This window comes from Lagenorhynchus albirostris, chromosome 16 (assembly GCF_949774975.1).
Source record: "Lagenorhynchus albirostris chromosome 16, mLagAlb1.1, whole genome shotgun sequence".
NCBI lineage: Eukaryota > Metazoa > Chordata > Mammalia > Artiodactyla > Delphinidae > Lagenorhynchus > Lagenorhynchus albirostris.
Genome location: NC_083110.1, coordinates 36,236,331 through 36,257,630, shown reverse-complemented (window position 1 = coordinate 36,257,630; position 21,300 = coordinate 36,236,331). Strand labels below are relative to the sequence as shown.

General features: G+C 39.1%; 2 protein-coding genes across 4 annotated transcripts in view; one reads left to right on the top strand and one right to left on the bottom strand.

The window, feature by feature from the left end:
* Nucleotides 1–21,300, bottom strand: part of BMPR1A (bone morphogenetic protein receptor type 1A) — a 141,355-nt gene that overhangs the window by 36,779 nt on the left and 83,276 nt on the right. The gene's annotated exons all lie outside the window — the stretch shown is intronic.
* LOC132507527 (ATP synthase subunit f, mitochondrial-like) lies at nucleotides 881–16,220 on the top strand. The gene is made up of 3 exons (XM_060126954.1): nucleotides 881–957; nucleotides 3,340–3,392; nucleotides 15,961–16,220. Exons 1-3 carry the CDS (start codon nucleotides 881–883, stop codon nucleotides 16,218–16,220), a joined length of 390 nt encoding a protein of 129 aa, XP_059982937.1.

Below are 21,300 nucleotides of genomic sequence, written 5' to 3'. Positions count from 1 at the left end.
CAATTACCGAAAATGGGGACAAATGGATTTTGAAAAAAGTGGGGAGAAGAGATCAATGGTTCAATTTTTAGACATTTGAAATTACTCAAAGGGAATGTCTAATGGGCATTTTTTTTTTTTTTTTTTTTTTTTTGCGGTATGTGGGCCTCTGTTGTGGCCCCTCCCGTTGCGGAGCACAGGCTTCGGACGCGCAGGCTCAGCGGCCATGGCTCACGGGCCCAGCCGCTCCGCAGCATGTGGGATCTTCCCGGACCGGGGCATGAACCCGTGTCCCCTGCATCGGCAGGCGGACTCTCAACCACTGCGCCACCAGGGAGGCCCTGTCTAATGGGCATTTGGTTCTGAAACTTAAAGGAAACTTTTGAGACTGAAGATATAAATCTGTTATGTCAACAGCATAGAGATATTTAAAGCTACAGTTCTGTATGAGATGGCCTTCTAGAATGAAAATAGAAGGCACCAGAACACCAATGTTCATTTAAAAATTAGATTAATAAAAGCATTAACATCATATATATTTACTTGGCATTCACTGATAAAAATAAGTTCATGGTCCAGGATCCATCATGTACAATATTAATATAGTATACATTACCACAGCTGGAATATAAACTAATATTCATAAGTGATATTTTTCACAGTTAAAAAAACCCCACCAATCTACCAAAAGATCATTACGGTGATCTAAAATATGTCCACAAATGCTCTGACACTATCTTCAAAAGGTGAAGCCTAATTTCCTCCCTTGAATTCCCACTGGACTTAATGACTCACTTCTAACAAAATAAAATAAGGTGGAAACGACGGTTTGTCTTCTGAAACTAGATCATAAAAGGCACTTCAGATTCCTCCTTGCTCACTCTTAGGGAAGCTAGCTGCCATGTCAATAAGGACACCCACGCAGCCTTATGAAGAGGCCCATGTGGCAAAGAACTCAGGCCTCCTGCCAACAGCCATGTGAGTGAGCCACCTTGGCCGTGGATCCATCGGTGCCAGGGAAGCTTTCCAGTAACTGTAGCTTCATAGACATCTTAACCACAATTTATGAGACTTTAAACTAGAACCATCCAACTAAGCCTCTGGTGGACTCCTGATGGTCAGAATGAGATGATAAATGCTGGATGTTTTAAGCTGCTAAGTTTTTTGGTAATCTGTTGGGCAGCAGTAGATAACATTCATTGCTATAATAGAGTCAATTCCAAGAAATTTGTTGAAATAATAAAAGCCTAATCACTATAAGTTATTGCACAGTCAACCAAAAGACAGAAGTCTGGAAGGCATAGTCAAGTCAGAGTATAACAATACAAGTATAACATAAATAGGGAATTCCCTGGCAGTCCAGTGGTTAGGACTCCACGCTTTCACTGCCAAGGGCCCGGGTTCAATCCCTAGTAGGGGAACTAAGATCCCGCAAGATGCGTGGTGTGGCCAAAAAAAAAAAAAAAGTATAACATAAATAGTCACAATGCTCAAAGAACTAACTGGATAATACAACTAACATCTTTCTTTCAAAGGAGTAACCAGAGTATATTCTTTGTTTTTAAATTACCTCAATAAGTAAGGCTCATTTTTTTGTGGGGGAAAACCTGTCCCTAGTTCCACACTATACACGGTTACATTTGCCCTTTTAAACTATGGATTCCATAACGATGACATCACTTCTGTGTTCTAGGTAAAGGCACTTTTCATATAATATCCTGGCAAATTTAAGAAAGTTAAGTTCTGATGTCAGTCTATTCGTTTCAAAAATCAGCTCCAGTATTTATTTGCTATGTAATTTTGGGGAAGCTACGTAAGCTATCTAGGTCTTGGTTTCCTTAGCCACAAAATGGGGACAATATTACTAACCTAAATGAGTTAGCGCCTTGCATCTCGGTATTAAGCACTCAATAAATAACAGATGTTAGTTGTTATTGTTGTAACTGTTGTTATTCATAACAGAAGTACTGATGATTTCCCCTTTATTTGTCCTAGCATATTAACTATTTCTAAAATTATGATATAGCAAAAATAGTAACCTTATTTTGCAACCATTCTTGAAACTGAGTATTTTATAATTCTAACATCTGAAAATAAAAAATATTTTAAATTCCTAGAATAATTCACTGGAATTTTTATATGAAAATTAAAAATATCTGATCATGCAATGTTAAGAATATAAGGAAATGCAGACATTTGAAATGCCACATGATCAAAATTTTTAAATTTTAAATAGCTTTTAAAATTTCATATTTAAAAGCTATTATTAAGTAGTCCAAAAAGGCATCTAAATACATTTACTTTCCTTTGCTATATACACAGGTTGGTGGCTTCTTTTTCAGGATAATAAGACTACAACATTACTCAATAAAATATAAATTATTTTTAAATAAAAAAATTTAAAGCTTTGCAAACAGCAAGAAAGTTAAACCAATAGTTCAATCAGGATTTTAAAAAAAAACAAAACAAAACAGGAAAAGGCTGAAGTCAGCTGAAAAAACAGACTAAAGTCATTCTTTCCTCTTCCCGTTAAGCCCTCCACCCTTAATTTTTACTTTCTAGTAGTGAGGTTTGGGAATTTTCAACAAGCTGGCTAACTGCCAACTCCATAAAGTAGTAAGGAGAAAACTCCCCCTTCCAGGGGTCCCTCCCCCTAGGCAGCTCCAGGCGCCTTGTCTGACAAGCTTTCTGAGGACTAGACTCACTGCAGACTTTCTGGCTCCACAGCCATTGTTTGCACGGCTGCTTTGCTCCTGATCCAGAGTTTGGATTAGCATAAGAATATTGTCTTTTCCCTTAACAAGCAACTCATCCATCCCCTCCCCATTTCTAACCTCCAACCCCATCAATTCCTAAACTAATATATACACATACAAATGGAGAAACACTACTCAGGTTATTTTTATATCAGTGTAAAAAAGGTCACCCAAATCTAAACATAAACCCTTAAAAAATAACATGCTTAAATAAATAGTTATGAGTGTATCTGTGGTAATACACAGGAATCTCACCAAAAAGCCTGCCTTGGAGTCCATGCTGTGAGAACTTGTGATGGGTGAGACATTCATAATGAGAACTTTTGTACAGTCTGAAAAAGGAGCTAAGAGAACCAACCATCTAGCTAAATTCTGACCTACAGTAGGGATGGGGAAGTTCCACTTCATAAAGACATTTCTAACTGTGATGCCTTCATCTACCCTGAGGTCACTAATTTCATCATCACCCTTGAAATTACCTTCTGACTAGACCTTCCTTTCCCCAATGCTCAATTATTTATTCAAAGCAAATTTAACAACTTTTAACCTCTGTATTTCTGCTCAATTGTCCTCTCTTCATTCAAAACCTTTCACTTTCCTTCAGTGCCAAGAAACTGTTCTCCCCAACACAAGTAAAATTCTTCCAGGAACAGAGAGGTAAGACAAACTAGTATGGCATTATTATAGTTGATGCACTTAGATGTTTTATATCCCTCAGTGGGGGCCTCAATATTAGATGCACAATAAATGCTTCTTTGTTTATGAACTATTTTAAAAAACGGGATAATCTATTTTCAAAACACCATTCAACTTTGTACTACAAATTCACTAACCTAGTTTCTCCAAAGCTTTTTTGTTTGTTTCATCTTATTAAACAAAAAAACCTCACAAATAATTAGAACTAGATTATGCTATATACCAATCTTTGGTACATCAGTGCTCAGAAGAAATTCTTAATGCCAGCAGTTAATTGAGGGGGTCTGGGTGTTATTCTTCTGTCTCTCCTCTGGAATAGCACAAATGACAAAAAAAACAGGTAAAGTGAATCAGTAGTTGCAGAAATGCCTAGGAGGCAACAGAATTTGGTCATCCCTATAGGTATATTATGAGTAATGGTAAACAATACTGTCTTTGTTTCTGCACAATATTTTTATAGAGATAAAATCAGTATAATGTGGTTACTGAATAGTTCAGGGTCTAGCATAATATAGATCTAGGTCTTCTGTGCCAATTAAGTGAGAGAAAATCATATATAGTGTTTAGTGGCAACTTTATGTTAGCACATCACCATCTTAATAATTTGCAAGTTAGTTTCACATGCCTTATACCATACGTATATGACCCTTACAGTAAGTAAAATTATTCCTACTTTTACAGAGAAGAGACAGGTTCAGGAAGCTAAAGTGACCTGCTGAATTCTATACAGCTAGTAACTTGAAGCAAAAACTAAAACCCAGGTCTTTTATTCCCAAGTGCAGTGTTTTATCCAGTAAGTACATCAAAAGGGAAATAGGAAGTTATTCTTTATTGAGCCACGTAAGATTTTATTTCATCTTCACAACTCTGCAAGGAAAAAGGGAAGCTCAGCAAAGTTAAGAAACTTGCTCAAGTTCACACAACCAATAAGTAGCAAGTCTGCTGCTGAGAAAGCTCAAATTCCATTCACTATTGCATAGTCAGGAGCGACAGGTAATGAGAAAAAAATGGAAACTACTGTGCCCCTTATTACACTATTGCTTTTCAGCAAAAACAAAGCAATAACAAGCCCCCCCCCCACGGCCCCCAAATAAAACCTAACCATTCTGCTTTGTGATGCTGACCTGGGATACCACTAACAAGTCTTTTACCAGCTGGTTCCTTGATAGGTTCTGCCAAAAGGGGAGGGAAGAAGGGACTTTCATCTTTCTGACTTTGTTTGTTGTTCCTGTCAGAGTTATCTGAACTACAGCCTTTGCCATAGCAGCAGCAGTAGATTCCATTTCCAGCTTCCTTCCACACTCCCAGAACCAGCCTCATGGCCCCTGTTCAGACCCAACTGTGCCTACACCTCAGGGTCTGAGTGCCAGTGCCTCAAGACCCCAGAGCAGGTCCTCGGGAGCCGGCAGTAGCTGGGCTCTGAGCTCCCTCAACAGAGGACTGGGTCAGGGCTCCACAGGGGCACTCCTCCAAGCTTCTAGGTTCTGAAACCTCAGCCTCTTAAGGGTGGTATTTGCTTCCCACAATTAGTATTTCAGTTTAATCCCAGTGTTCCTTTAGCTTTTTCAATCCTCCAATACCTGTGTAGTCAACTCCCTACACCAAATTCTCTCTGTTAAAATAACCAGTGTGGTTTCAGCTTTCCTGACAGGGCCCTGATTGATACAAATACTTTCAGAAAACAGATCTCAGAGGGTAACTGACTGACTATATCCACACATACTACATAAACATTTTTTAATATATTCACTTCATCAAAGAGGTCTAACATTTCCTAAGTGCTTACAAAGTGTGTTTTAATATATATTCAAAGAGTATTCTAAGATATTCTGACTTTAGGAATGAATTCTTCTAGACTCAGTACCTATTTCACTTTTCCCACCACAAATAATTTTAACCTATCAAAGTTAGAAATTTGTTCAAGATTGGGTGGTCTTTCTGTTCTAACCTATGTGACCCAAGTCAAAATGCTTGAAAGAGCACCAAAATTTGGCTATCAAAACATTTCTCTTTTCCTTAGCGATACATTTAATCAAAAACTTCTGGAATTAACTCAGTAAATCCCTGTGGCCAAAAAATTAATCCAAATGCTAAATCAATTTTTAAGGAGACTATATCTAACTTCTAGAACTGGGGGAAAAAAGTCAAAGCAGAACTTCAAGAATAACAAAAAACAAACCCATTTTTCACTCAGGAAACCAAATCAAAGTATATCTGTATTTATGTCCTCAATATGAAACACCCTTTCAAAAAGAGTCACAAGTTTCTGCAAGTTTGTACCTCCCTAAGAAGATATGGAAACATACAGGTGATTTTTCGGTTGGAACAATGACTGGGGTAGGACAGGACACACAGTGACCAGGGCCCAAAATGGAAAATGCAATGCAATGTGCAAGGGCAATCCCTCAAAACAAAGAATTGTCTCAACCAAATGCCAATAGGGATCTCCTTGTGGAGAAACAACTATTCTTGACAAGAACGACCTATCAGATTCCATTTTGTTTTGGCCACGCCACACGGCTTGCGGGATCTTAGTTCCCTGACCAGGGATCGAACCTTGGCCCTCAGCAGTGAAAGCACAGAGCCTTAACTGCTGGACTGTCAGGGAATTTCCTCTTACGTTCTAGATATTCAAAAAGCAATAGTGTTAGGCCTCTAAGAAGAAAAATTATCTTAATCAAACTAATGTCTGAATGCAACTTTACTTTTACTTTACTTTTTTTCCTTCTCATTTGACCACTTTACAAAAGGAATCATATTCTTGCTGTGTTAACCACAGTGCTTGTACAATGCAAAAGTAATTTAAAAATCAACCATTTTTCTCCACTTTTTTTCCTCTATCTACAACTTTAAAAAATTCATTGTACACAGGTTTCCCTGAAGCACCAGAAGTAGAGGCTCTGTCCTAGGCCAAGCCAATCAGCATATTCTACCTCCTATGCCACAATGAAAAGTTCAGGGGTGAGCCTTACTAACATGGTCTAAGGACTTCAGCTGGCCCTGCAGAGATAAAGTCACTCTTTCAGATTGAACATGAATAAGAAAATAGCAGCTGCTGGCAGCTACGTTGGGACCAGAAGGGGAACCAGAGGCAGAGCTGGGAGAGTAAAAGAAGCCAGATCCTTGGAGCTACCAATGAGCTGCTCAAACAACCCTGCCTGACACCTGGAATGCTTAAGGACTTTTCAGTTAACAGCCAATAAATTCTCCTTATATTTTAGGTCAGAGAGAGATAATTTTTCTGATATAACCAAATATTAAAGGAAAAGGTACACTTGAGTATTCTGGGTTAGATCAGCATAAAATTAGTACTTCTGAGTAATGTCAAATATCTCAGAAAAAGATACTCAATAACACATATGCAACAACAACAAAAAAAGACTGGTACAAGATAGAATTACTTTTAAGATAGCTCAAATAGTATAAAAATTTACTTAATAATGTAATCAGCAGCTATATAATTTATCATTCCTGGTCTTCCTCCTCTTACCCCCTAAATCTGCTAGACCCTTTGTCTTTCTCACCATAACTAACAGCCCCTCTACTTCTAGTTTCCCAGGCCAAAAGTCTTGGAGTCATTCTGGGCAACTCCCTTCATCCCTCTCATACTCCACAGGCTATGGTCAGCAAATCCTGTTGGTTCTACCTTCAAAATATATCCAGAACCTATGCATTTCTCACCACATCCACTATTATCTCTCTGGTCCAAGTCACTAACTAACCTTTTGCCTGGATTACTGAAAAAGCCTCCTAGAACTGGACTCTTTGCTTCTGCCCTTATCCACCTACAATATATTCTCAACACAGCAGCCAAAGTGGTGATAAAAAGCATATTAGATCACATCACTCCCCTTTTCAAAACCCTCCAATGGTTCTCCAACTCACTCAGAGTAAAAGCTGAAATCTACCATGGCCAACAAGACTCCAACTCCTCTACTTCAGCAGCATGGGCCTCCTGGTTCCTCAAACATTTCAGGGATGGCCCTGCTGCAGGACCTCTGCAAGTTCCTCTGTCTATAATATTCCTCCCCAAGACATCTATCCATATAACTTGCTACCTGACCTCTTCCAAGTGCTTACTCAGTACCCCTTTCTTATTTAGTGTTCCTGCTCATCCTGTTTAAAACTGTAATCCCATCCACATCGCTGGCACTCCCATCTTCCATCCCTGATATTTTTTTTTCTCTTTAGCACTTGTCACCTGTAATTTTACATATAATTTACTATTTGTTTTGTTTATTGCCTGCCACCTGCTCCAGAATGTATGCTCCGTAAGGGCAGGTGTATAAGTCTACTTTTTCACTCTGTATTTGTAGCACCTAGGATGGTGCTTGGCACATATTTGGTACTAAATAAATATTTGCTGAGGGAATGATTGAGTATAGCAGAAGGAATTAAAACGTTATGCCAATTCCTTTTACTTTCACATACAAATGAGACTTTCCCATAAGGGCTATGCTATGGATAAACTATGCCATTTCCTTTTCTCAACACAACTGAAATGATACAAAAACCACACTACTTCCTTTTGCTCACTTTGAGCCCTGACTTGTGTCAAGATCCAGTAAAAAAAACTTTTTTCCACTGTTTTCACTGGATATACTCAAGTTTGAGTATATGTGAGTAAATTAAAAGGTCTTGAGTATGTCTTGAGACTCAATGTCTTGAGTATATTTGAGTAAATTAAAAGGTCTTTAAGAAAGACATGTATCAGTAAACATTATTTCCCAAGACCTAAAATATTGCTTAAGGCAAACAATGGCTTGGGTTATATTCTGACAGTACCACATAGTTACAGCAAGTTAAATAATTGTGGAAATAACCAGAGACAAAAAGAAAATACAGTCCTTTGGTACAAACAATGTGGTCTGACAAAGGGAACTTCAAAGCACTATCTAAACTCAACTGTAATCTTTCAATTAAGTAAAGGTTCAAAGGTAGTATTTATATGTAAATTGTAAGTAACCAAAGGCCCTGAATAAGACCAGAGGGTGTTAAAATCAGATTGTTAACAGTTCTGCCCTGACAAGCATGAACCACAAACTATAGGAAACGAAACCCTGCAAACCTATAGGTCTGAGAAACAACACTCAAGATGACAAATTCGGGCTTATTAATGTGAAGAGCTTGGAAATCCAGAAAGAGTTTTCCCCGTTTTGGATGAAACATCTCCATTTTATTTTCTTTACTCTGTCAGAACATGTCTTAGGTTAGAATGTGCTGGTTTAGAGTGTTTTCATGAAGAAATTCTGTGGCAGACTTGACATTAACTTGTCCTTTTTTCCCTTTTAGTATCTTTCTTTCAGCTCCTAGTTTAAATACTTATCAACTTATATTTTTATTAAATATAAAAATATTATCAACTTATATTTTTATTAGATATAAAAATATACTGTGTTAAGTAACACAGTCTTAGAGTCAGGAGACCTAGGATTCAGTTGCAAATTCTGCCTAATTGGCTAGCTGACCTTGGCCCACTCACTTCCCTCTCCAGGCCTTAGTTTCCTCATCTGTAAAATAAATAATACTATGAAGACTTCTACCTCTCATATCCTGAGTCTATGAACTACACTCCTGAATATAGTGCCTCAAAGACTTCACCTAATTATATAGGTACTGAGTAAAGCAGGGCAAATACCACTGAAGCGCCACCCTTTCCCTGGTTCTGAGGGAACCACTATTCTGATTATGGTATTTAACACTCATGTCTTTACATGCTTTTATACTATATGTGGTATATATCCCAAATAATATTGTTTTGCATACTGTTAAATTTGCTATAGATGTATAAAAATTGTATCTTCCTATATGTATATTTTTATAATTTGCTTATTTTTCACTCAACGTTGTGATTACCATCATAGATACATATAGTTCCTTTTAATTCGTTTTCATTGTTATATAGTATTCCATTTTATGATTATTTTATACCTGTATTTATCCATTCTTATGTTGATGGACATTTTAGGTTGTTCCTAGGTTTTGGTATTATGAGCAATGCTACAATAAATAAACTTGAATAGATGCTTTTGTTATTGTTGTTTGGGTAAATAATTCTGAAGGATAGATTTCTAGAAGTGGGATTCTGGGTCTGATAGTACTTTTGGTAGATATTTTGGTAACCCCCTCTGGGACTGTACCATTTTGTACTTCCCAGTGTACAACACTGATACAAGGACAATTTTAAAATACTGCTGAAGGATACAGAATAAACTTTAACACATGGAAAAACATACCACATTATGTATAGAAAACTTCAAGATCATGTACATCAACTGTTCCTAAATTAATTATAAACTTAATGATATTCTTTATCACATTACAGTTCCCTTCTATTCTTCATTTGCTAATAAGAGTTTTCATCATAAATGGGGTTGAATTACATCACGTACTTTTTCTCCATCTATTGATATAATCACAGTGGCTTCCTCCTTCAATGTGTTAATGTATAAATTAATTAGTAATAATCCGTATTAAGAGCTCTCTTTGTTTTTAAGATTTTTTTTTGATGTAGACCATTTTTAAAGTCTTTATTGAATTTGTTACAATATTGCTTCTGTTTTATGTTTTGATTTTTTTGGCTGCAAGGCATGTGGGATCTTAGCTCCCCAACCAGAGATCGAACCCGCATTCCCTGCATTGGAAGGCAAAATCTTACCCACTGGACCGCCAGGGAAGTCCCTGAGAGCTCTCTCAAAGAGTAAGCTATCTGTGGTAGCTTTAAAATATGTCCACAAATTCTTTCATTTTCCTCTTTTCAAGAGGTGGAACCTAATTACTTTGAGAGTGGGCCAGACTGAGAGATTCCCTCCTAACAAACGGAATAAAGTGAAAGTGACAAAGTATGACTTCTGAGACTAGGTCTTGAAAGGTAATGCAGCTTTCTCCTTGCTCTCTTTCTTGGATATCTATTCTGGGGAAACCCAGCTGCCATGGTGTTAGTATGTTCAAGGAATCTGTGGAGAGGCTCATACGGTGAGGAACAGAGGCCTCCTGCCAACTGCCATGAGAATGTGTCATCTTGGAAGTGGATTCTCCTCCAGTCAAGCTTTTAAATGAATGTAGCCCCTGTTGACAAAACTACAATCTCACAAAATATCCTGAATCAAAACCACCCCGTAAATTGCTCCTGAATTTCTGTAAGTTAATTTAAGCTTTCATTATTTCAAGTCCTTACGTTTTGGAATGAATTGTTATGCAGCAACAATAACTAACACATTAACATCCTCGGATTTCTGGGATAAATTCTGTTTTGTCATCGTTAAATAAATATTTTGTCTGGTCTCTGTGCCTGGCTCCTGGGTGACAGAAGTGTCTTTGTTATTCACAAGCCTCATGGACCACACCTGAGTTTATGCTAATGAATGACTCAGGATGGGGGATGGTCACCAAAATGACCAGTGATATGATTAGAAGAGGGTTTGGGGGCTTCCCTGGTGGCACAGTGGTTGAGAGTCCGCCTGCCAATGCAGGGTACAAGGGTTCGTGCCCCAGTCCGGGAGGATCCCACATGCCGCGGAGCGGCTGGGCCCATGAGCCATGGCCGTTGAGCCTGTGCTTCCAGAGCCTGTGCTCCGCAGTGGGAGAGGCCACAACAGTGAGAGGCCCTGGTACGGCAAAAAAAAAAAAAAAAAGAGGGTTTGGGGCTTGAAGCCAGCCCAGCCTCCAGGGAGTATGGATAGGGAGGGCAGAAGATTGAGTTCAGTCACGTGGCCAATTATTCAATCATGCCTACATAATGAAACTCCAATAAGAACTGAACACCATGTCTCAGATAAGCTTCCTAGGACAACACACCCTAATTCCAGGGGAAGAGGGCATGGAAGCTCCACAGTTGGAAGCCTCCCTGGCCACACCCTGTGTGTCTTTCATTTGGCTGGTCCCAATCTGTATCCTTTATATTGATAAAACTATCATAAGTATACCACTTGGGACTTCCCTAGCAGCACAGTGGTTAAGAATCCATCTGCCAATGCAGGGGACATGGGTTCAAGCCCTGGTCCAGGGAGATCCCACATGCCTCGGAGCAACTAAGCCCGTGCACCACAACTACTGAGCCTGCGCTCTAGAGCCCACGAGCCACAACTACTGAGCCCGCGTGCCACAACCACTGAGCCCGCGTGCCACAACTACTGAGCCCGCGTGCCACAACTACTGAAGCCCATGCACCTAGAGCCTGTGCTCTGCAACAAGAGAAGCCACGGCAACATGAAGCCCGCGCACTGCAAAAGAAAGTAGCTCCTGCTCACCACAACTAGAGAAGGCCTGCACGCAGCTTTCTCTAGAAAGACCCAACGCAGCCAAATATAAATAAATAAATTTATTTTAAAAAATAAGTCTACCACTTTCTTAAATTCTGTGAGTCATATAAATGAATTGTCAAATGTGGGGGGCGGTCACGGGAATCCTCCTGGATTTGTAGCCAGTTAGTCAGAAGTGTGAGTAGCCTGGGGACCTCCAAACTTGTGACTGGCATCTCAAGTGAGGGCAGTCTTGTTGGGGACTGTGCCCTTAAAACTGTGGAGTCTGACACTAACAGTGGGTAGGCAGTGTCAGAACTGTATTGCAGTACTGTAGACATGATCTCATTTAGAAACACCACTGGATTTGTTTTGCTAACAATTTTGTTAGGTTTTACATCTATGTTCATAAGAAAGACTGACCTATAATTTTTTTCTCATATTATCCATGTCTGGTTTCGGTATCAAGGTTATACTACTCACGCAGAATAAGCTGAGGAACTTTCCTGATTTTGCTATTCTCTCAAATAGTCCTTGTATATCTGAACATATCTACCACTTGAATAGTTTCATAGAACTCACCTTTAAAATCATCTGAGCCAAGGGCTTATCTGTGAGTATATGGGAGGAAGCAGATCTTTCACTAAAAATTAAAATTCTCTAATAATTACAGAAATATCTAGGTTTTTTATTTCACCTTAATCAATTTTATTGTCACGTTTTAAAAACTGTTGTTTTATTTAAATTGTAAAATGTAGGAGTTCCCTGGTGGCACAGTGGTTAAGAATCCTCCTGCCAATCCAGGGGACACGGGTTCAAGCCCTGGTCTGGGGAGATCCCACATGCCACGGAGCAACTAAGCCCATGTGCCACAACTACTGAGCCTGTGCTCTAGAGCCTGCTAGCCACAACTACTGAGCCCGCATGCTGCAACTACTGAAGCCCGTGTACCTAGAGCCCGTGCTCTGCAAGAAGAGAAGCCACTGCAATGAGAAGCCCGTGCACCGCAACAAAGAGTAGCCCCCGCTCACCACAACTACAGAAAGGCTGCACTCAGCAACAAAGACCCAATGCAGCCATAAATAAATAAATTTTAAAAAAAGTATAGGCATAAACTTATTCAAGGTATCTTTTATTTTTAAAAAATCTCTGCTATATCTGAAGTTATGTCCTCCTTTCCATTCCCAATACTACTTGTGCTTTCTGGGTTTTTCTTGATCAGTTATTCAAATCGTTTGTCTGTTTTATCAGCCTTTTCAAGAAACCAACTTTTGGCTATGTTAACTCTCTCAATCGTATCTTAAAAAAACAAAACAAAACAAAACAAACTTTTCTAATTAGCCCCAATTCTATCACTTATTAACTAGAAGTGTAGATAAGTTTTTCTCTGTGCCTCAGTTTTCCCATCTGTAAAGTGGGAATAATAAGAGTACCTACCTCACAGGGTTGTTGCAAAGATTAAATGAGATAATCCTTGTAAAGCACATGGAACAGTGCCTGGTAAATATAACAAGTGCTCTACAAGTGTTAGCTTTTATTTTTATCACCTATTTTACTTCACTTGAATTTATTCTGTTGTTCTTTTCCTAATTTAAATTAGGTGCTTATCTTATTAATATTTTTAATCTTTTAATATGAGTATGTAAGGCTTCAACATGTCACACAAGTTTAATAAGTCCTAATTTTCTTTATTGTTTAGTTCTAGGTGTTTTCTGACTTGCATTATCATTTTATTTTTGACCTGTGGGATTTACGGAGGTAGGTTTTTAAATTTCCAAATGTGTGCCTGTATATACTGTTTGTTACTCAGTTTTAACTTAAGTGTATGCTGACAAAAAGTATGGCTGATATGATCATTTGAACTGTATAAGAACTTGCTGTACAGCCTAGTACATGATCACTTTTAATAAAATGCTAACTTCTAAACCAAACCTAACTTCTAAAACTAAATGACCTTGTCATGCTCTCTGCTTAAAAAAATCTATAAATATTCTCATTTCATAGGATGGAATTACCAAGACATAAGAAGAATTGTTATGATCTGGCCTCCGCCAGGCTTTCTAACACCATCTTCCCATTCACTCCTCATACCTTTACAATGATCCAACTACGCTGAAATCACCGAAGCCTCTATATTTACAGGCATCCCTTTTAGACTCCCATCCTTTGCACATCCTTTTTGTTCTTCCCTTTGTTTCTCACCAAGTGAACTACAGTTCACTCTTCAGACTTGATCTATGCATCATCTGTGTAAGCAATCCCTGACCCCTACATATCAGGTTGAGTGAGCTGGCCCATCTCTGTACTTCTAGTGTACCCAGAACATGAACCATAGCTGCGCCTTAGCTCTTGACTAACACTCATTCATAAAGTATTTATTAATTACTTGGTATGTGCATCACACTTATGCAACAGTCAATGAAACAGACGTGATCCCTCCTCTCATAACGCTTATTTAGTCAGGTGATTCTTTTGACTTATCTTGCAGCACTTGTAGCCTCTATTTTCTAGCATGTTACTAAGCAAAACAATAAATGTTCAATAGGTGAATGAAATGAATAAAAATAATATTAATATCTTAAGGGAAACATAACTGGGGAGTTAAATCAACTATAAAATCATATAATAAACTCTAATAGTTCTTTGTAAGTATACTAACATCCACAAATGTATCTCCAAACCTTACAGTTATAGCCAGCTACTACTAGCCCAACAATCCAAGTACTAGCTCAATAACTTTGCTCCCCAAATCACCACCCCTCTGGTGATTTCTAGATGTTAGAGAAAAGAAATTTATATCCAAGTCATGAAACGGGGAACCTTAGTATATGCAAAAGCCCTTTCCCCCCAAATATTTCTGCCTTATTTCATATTTTGAATGATCTTTGCTCTAAGTTTATTAGCTTTTTCTTATAATACTGTTTTTTTATACTATGAAGTAAGAATTCTAACATGTTATACATACTTGACATGTACTAACTCATTTAATCCTCACACTAACTATATAAGGCAAGTATTCTCATTATGCATAATTTTATAAAAATAAATCCCCCAAATCAATAACCTGTAATGTAAAGTTCGGTGAGGTGCAAATGGGGTGGAGGGGACTGTGGTAAGGAGGGCAGTGGGGTGAGGGTAGTGAAGAGGGCTTTAGGCTTCGGTGCATACTGTCAAAATTGATTGCAAGAACTTATTCATGCCTCATTTATGTAGTCTTTTTAAAATTAAAAAAAATTGTTCTGCAAAGAGACAATTAAGCCTCCTCTAGCCCTTAACCCACAAAAAAATGGACGGGAGGGAGGAAAGGAAGAAAGGACGAACAGGTAGGAAGTAGGTGAGCTGAGAAGTTAAACTAGAATTTCTATCTGAGACACCCAGAAAGAAACTATTGAAAATATAAGACAGTAGAACAGGAGAGAAGTATTAGGATGGAGGATAAAGACAGGAATTGAAATGTCACTACAGATTATGAAAAGATGCTACTGGAAATCTTGTGGCACGCTCTTCCTACAGTACCATATGCAGTTGCAATAACACAAACCACCACCAGAATCTAAAAGCATCCAAACTGGAGAATGATCAAATAAGTAAGCAAGGAGAATACCCACCAAACTTAAATTAAGAAAAGAATAAAGATATCTGAGTTATGAGGAGGTAGTCTGAATTGAAGAGAATGGGAATAGACTTTCTCTGTCTCCCTTTCAGGAGTAGCACAATAACCAAAGAGCCTGAGAGGCCTGTAGGATGTTTCTGAGACCATAAGTTCTAGGTTTCTCTACAGAAGACAGTAGGCGTGGGAATACATTTTCAATGGGGTCCAAGGAGAGACAAATAGGAAAGATGAAGCTCATCTTCAAGCCTGGCACTATAACTGCGTTCTGCAATGCTGGACTCTCAAAAGGCTGCTCCAGCTAACAGATCTCAGCAGACGTAGAAGCAACTCTCATCTGCCACACTGCTAACAGATCTTGCAGTCGGGAGGGCCTGAGGACTGCTCCCAGAGCTTCAAGAAATGGGCAACAATTTGTCGGCCCCCTTGTTATCAGTCCACAGGACAGAAACAACTCTGACTTTCGTGCCTATTGGTTTGCCACTGAATAATAGATCCTATAGCCAGAACTAAATGAGTGCTTAGGGAACCCAGAGCCCCGGAATGGGCATAAAAAAATACAATTCATTTAAAGGGAATTCAGCAAACGGAGGGAAGGCTAAGCTGAAAATCAGAACAGCGGCTTCTAGTTAAACGGAACTATTAGCAAAGATTGAGTGACAGTGAATATCCAAGACAGTGTTAGTTGTACCAGTGGAGAAGAAACTCATGGATGTCAAAATAAAGGATCTGCCAAACTGGATACTGACGCAAGATTTCACCCCCAAAGGCACCATCAGAGCGTTTCAAAGAGGTTACTACCAGTATGACAACAAGTATGTCAATATAAACAAAGGGAGCACCCTTGGGGTTTCTATAGTGCTGGAAGCTGACGTGCTTTTCAACTACTGCGTTTCTTACAAGGAACTCAAACATGAACAGCTACGCAAGAACCACTGATGAGGGTCCCACGTGAAGGGTGCTCTCTGCAGTCCTTACCATGACCATCTTTGCCCTGAACCTCTCTTTGAAGAACTTGATCTTTGCTGAATCCTATTACACCCTGAGAATTAATGCCCAATGAAAGATGACTGGTACATTTTTTAAATTTTTTAAATTAAAAAAAAGAAGACACTGGGTGACTCAGAAGGCTGCCAGTTTTGATTAGGATCTAGAGGAGAAGAGGCTCTCAGCAGATCAAGCTCTGATGCAAGCTGCCCTGATGCTCAGATGCAAAGGTATTAGAGACATCTGTGGTAAACAGACGCCATGTCAATTCTCTGGCAAGTTCCAGTAGGAGAGTTGCAGCACAGCCCTCCAGATTTTCTGAAGCAAGCACATAACTTCTACAACACTGCATGAAAAGTGTAGCTCCTGGCATGATATTGGGCCCTAGCAGAGTTCCCAACCATGAAACATTAAGGTTTAGTGACCAGAGCTACCCATCATGATCCACCAAGTCACAAGGTTAGGCACAGCAGCAATCCACTGTGTGATGTAATAGGACCTAGGCAGGTCCAGAAGGCACTACTAAACTACAAGAGGTGGCCCAGAGCTTCATGTCACCTACCTCTACCATATTGGTATCTTTACTTCTGCTCACAGCAATGACTTTATGGTAGGTTACTGGTGGCCAATGACAAACAAACAAACAAACAAAAACACCTGGGGCCTGGTTAACAGAAACAAATAAAAAATGGATTACTACTGCTCTACAGCCCTATTTGGATGGCTCTGAAAGACAATGATGAGGTAGAAATTCTCTCAGTGGGTATGGCGCAGGGAGAAGTGACCAGAGAAGGGAAAACATGGACTCCCTGGGAGTGGCAAATGGTATGGCTGACTGGTTAGGGGGATAGAAGGGGCAAAACTGGAAAATAAGAGGGACTTCCCTGGTGGCACAGTGGTTGAGAGTCCGCCTGCCGATGCAGGGGACACAGGTTTGTGCCCTGGTCCGGGAGGATCCCACATGCTGCGGAGCGGCTGGGCCCGTGAGCCATGGCCGCTGAACCTGTGCGTCCGGAGCCTGTGCTCCGCAACGGGAGAGGCCACAACAGTGAGAGGCCCACATACCACAAAAAAACCCCCAAAAAACCAAAAAAACCAAAAAACACTGGAAAATAAGAGAAAGAATTTGGAGAAGAGGCATGTTGATGGTTCTGTGGGAGTCGGCACAAAGTGCCAATCTTCTATGTCTTATGTTAATGCCCACCACAAAGCACCAAGAGGGAAGGTGCATTGAACTGCATCCCAACTACAGATGGAGTGACTTGTCAGTGGACATCAGCCAGCTTCTGCTCTCGACCACCTCAATGCTTAAGCAATAGGGCTGTGAATGGAGGAGCCCTAGTGACAGAAAGGAAGGCTTTACAAAGGCCCAGCAGCATGGTTTCCTTCTCATGAAGGTGACCTAATTACTGCTGCTGTGGAATGCCAACTAACACATGCAGGTGCAGAACTGACACTGACTCCAGATGTGGGTTTGCCTTTCCTGCCCACAATATACCCATGGACAGCACCACTATCCCACAGATTACAGGATCAATTATGGCCTCAGGACCAGCTGCAGTAGAGGGACTACAGCATGTTCCCCTAACCCTCCTGTTTTAGAGACTGCTTTTAGCAATTACAACCAGCCACCACTCTGAAGGGTCAGTGACAGAGTGGACTTAACAGAACACGAGGTAATCTGCATAATAAAAGGGGTGGCAGACACTTGCAGTGCTCAGATCTATGCACTGTCCAACAGCATCTGACATCAAGTGTGAGCCAAGGCACTGCTCTGTTTTGCTCCTCAGGGCTTCCTCCAAACCCAAAGACGACTGCTCAGCAGTATACAGGCACAAACTACACAAGTGCTAGAGTTAGAGCTCCAGGAGCCATCCTCAATTAACAGAAGATGAAAGTCAGTGGATAAATGTCCCAAGTTCCTGTCCGTCCTTTGGTGGGACAATGCTGAGGTGCATTCAGAAGGTACCCAAGGAAATTGAATCCCAGTTGCTCACAGTGATAACTAGCTCATGAACAAATTTTATGTAACTTTACTTTCTTCTCTCTCTCACTTTTCCCATTCTCTCATTTCTGCTTCTCTAGATCATCTCCCAAATAAACTACCCAAGCCATAAATCCCTTTCTCAGGCTCTACTTTCAAAGAAACCCAAACTAAGACGTGGTGCAGTTCGAACTCAAACTGAAGAAACTTTGCTCCACTGCCTGTGCTTTGAAGAAGAGTGTGTTGCCTCTAAGTAGAAGAATGTAGTGCAGTACTCTATGGGAAACTAAACATAAGTTAGAAGCAACGAGTAAGAATGTACACAGCAACATGAAGAGATATAACTTTCTGGTGCTAAAGAAAATAGTGGGGAAAAAAAAGGGCAGAATATCTGTAACAAAGCCTAATTAAGTCAATTAAACACATACACACCAACAACACTATGTTTTATAAAGATACATTCACTCAAAGATATAGAGCAAACAAATTAGAATGGTTTCCTATGGCAGAAGGAAAGGAAAATGGGAGTGGAAGTCAAGAATAAAGAAGACAAAATATATCAACTCAAGGGCCTTGTAAAGAACAAAGATAGTAATTTTACTGCCATAAATTGAAGGTATGATTAACTCTAATTTCTGAACCAGAATTCAAAACAGAGAGAAAATAAAGGTGAACATAATTGTCACTATGTTAAATATTACTTGTCACAATAAATATATAACTGGAAAAGTTTACAGATTCATCTGTGTGCCACCTAAAATCATTCTGAATATTACCAGTGATACACACTCAACACTCTGGGAAACACTGTTGTGACTATCCTGAGATAAGAATGATAGAGGAGGGCTTCCCTGGTGGCGCGGTGGTTGGGAGTCCGCCTGCCAATGCAGGGGACACGGGTTCGTGCCCCGGTCCGGGAAGATCCCACGTGCCGCGGAGCGGCTGGGCCCGTGAGCCATGGCCGCTGAGCCTGTGCGTCCGGAGCCTGTGCTCCGCAGCGGGAGAGGCCACAGCAGTGAGAGGCCCGCGTACCGCAAAAAAAAAAAAAAAAAAAAAAAAAAAAAGAATGATAGAGGAATCTTAAAATATATATACATATATATTTATACACACACATACATACACAATATATATAGTATAAATATTAATTAATTTGAGGGCTTAACCAAATTTATGTTAGAGAGGAAATAACTTGAAAATATAGTTTAATCATAAAGCCTTTTCTTAATGTGATGTTTCCTTCCTCAATAATGTGATGTTTTCCAATTTTACACAATGCGTAATTACAAAACAAATAGTGACTACTTTATTTTCAACATACAGTGTTGAAATATTTCTGAATATGGCAAAGCCCTAAATCAATCATCAATTAAGAGTTGAAAAGAACTTTAATAAAAGCATTAAAAGTAGTTAGTTTTATAAGGTAATATTACCTCACTATAAGGTATTTCTCTAAGGACGTTATCATACTGTTTATTTGTTAAAGTGGAATCATCAAATTCTGCTTAATGAGCGTCTTCACAGGTCTCCATTCATTTAGCAATAATTCTATTAAATGAGATACCATCTTTCAGTAAGTGTCAGAATTATACCTGCAGAAATACTTTAAACATTCTTAAATTTTACTAAATCTTATATAGCATTTAAAATAATAACGAAAGAGATAAATGAGCAGAATAGTATTTATTTCTCTAAAAACTACTCTTCTAAAGAGACAATACTTTGCTTTTTTCACAATACCTCCTTTTCAGTATGCTAAGGCTTGAACAACAATGTGCAAAAATATTTGTTGTATGTAAACAAATGAGGAGACCAACAATACAGCAGAACATCAATTTTAGTGTTTCTTTAAACTCAGAAAACTCGGATTTAACTAGATTTGAAGAATTACTTATGTTTGCTATTAACGATGCCCAATATTATCCCTGCTTTCCAGATAAAAAATGTGGGCATCATCATCTCTTTTCAACATCTAGTCACAAATCAGTGTCCCTTCTTCCTTCACAACATACCCTACTCCATTTAGTCCTTCTTTTCTATTTCCACTAACACCACTCTGACTGAATTCTGATTACCTCATGCCTAACTACTCCTACAGCCTTCCAAGATCCCTGACTCCTCATTCCATTTCTCTAATGATGTTTGTTCATACATCACTGCTAGAGTAATTCCCCTAAAATATAGTTTTCTCTATGTCATACTTCCTACCCTCTCCAAGATCTCTTCTACACTCCTATGGAAATATCCATTTTCTATCAATCAGCTTTTCCAGAAACATCTTTTAATTCTTTCTTTACCTACCAAATTCTACTCATCTTTCAAAGCCCAGATCAAATAACCTCTTCTATGTTCTATCTGTACTTCTCAGTGCTACAGAACTCTGACTGGAAGTAATAAATGACTCCTTTGACATTTATCACTTTCACCTGGCGATGCTGGTTATCATTACTTGTATTACTTATATACATACTTTACTGATATGACTATAAGCAGAGGTTGGGGACCATGTTTTTTATTTTCTGATTCCTCCTTTGTGACTTGTTGTTACATAATTTAGGAGGGACCCAAAAAAGTAATATTCTGAAGGACAAAAATAAGTGCTCTGGGACCTTAAACTAGATAAAGAGGGAAAAACATGCCTAGAGAAAAAATAATATGAGCAGAAGGGAGAAAAAACAGGACAATTTCAAATCATCGGCTGAAGAGCATCATACATGCAAGGGGTATAGAAGAAGAAAATTAAACATTTGCTAAATAATCAATGCTTAAAGTTTTTCATAATTTCAGGTAAGTTGATCCCTACCTTGATCAAGATTCTCATTACTTGCTTGCAACAATTAAGAGTATCCTAATTGTCTCTCTGCTTTTGGTATCTCCCCCTTCCAAACTATCATTCACATCACTGCCATGTTAATTGTAATAAAACAAGATTATGATGCAAAATACCTCTTAAAATTTTTCAGAGACTGCCAACTACTCACAAAATGAAGTCTAAACTCCTTATCATGGCATCCAGAGTTCTTCACAAACAAGCTCTCTTCCAGCCTT

Coding starts and splice junctions, on each gene's coding strand:
- LOC132507527 (XM_060126954.1), top strand. CDS start 881: ATGTCAATAAGGACACCCACGCAGCCTTATGAAGAGGCCCATGTGGCA. Junction 958..3,339: donor GGCCTCCTGCCAACAGCCAT/GTGAGTGAGCCA, acceptor ACTTTCCTTCAG/TGCCAAGAAACTGTTCTCCC. Junction 3,393..15,960: donor ATTCTTCCAGGAACAGAGAG/GTAAGACAAACT, acceptor TATCCAAGACAG/TGTTAGTTGTACCAGTGGAG.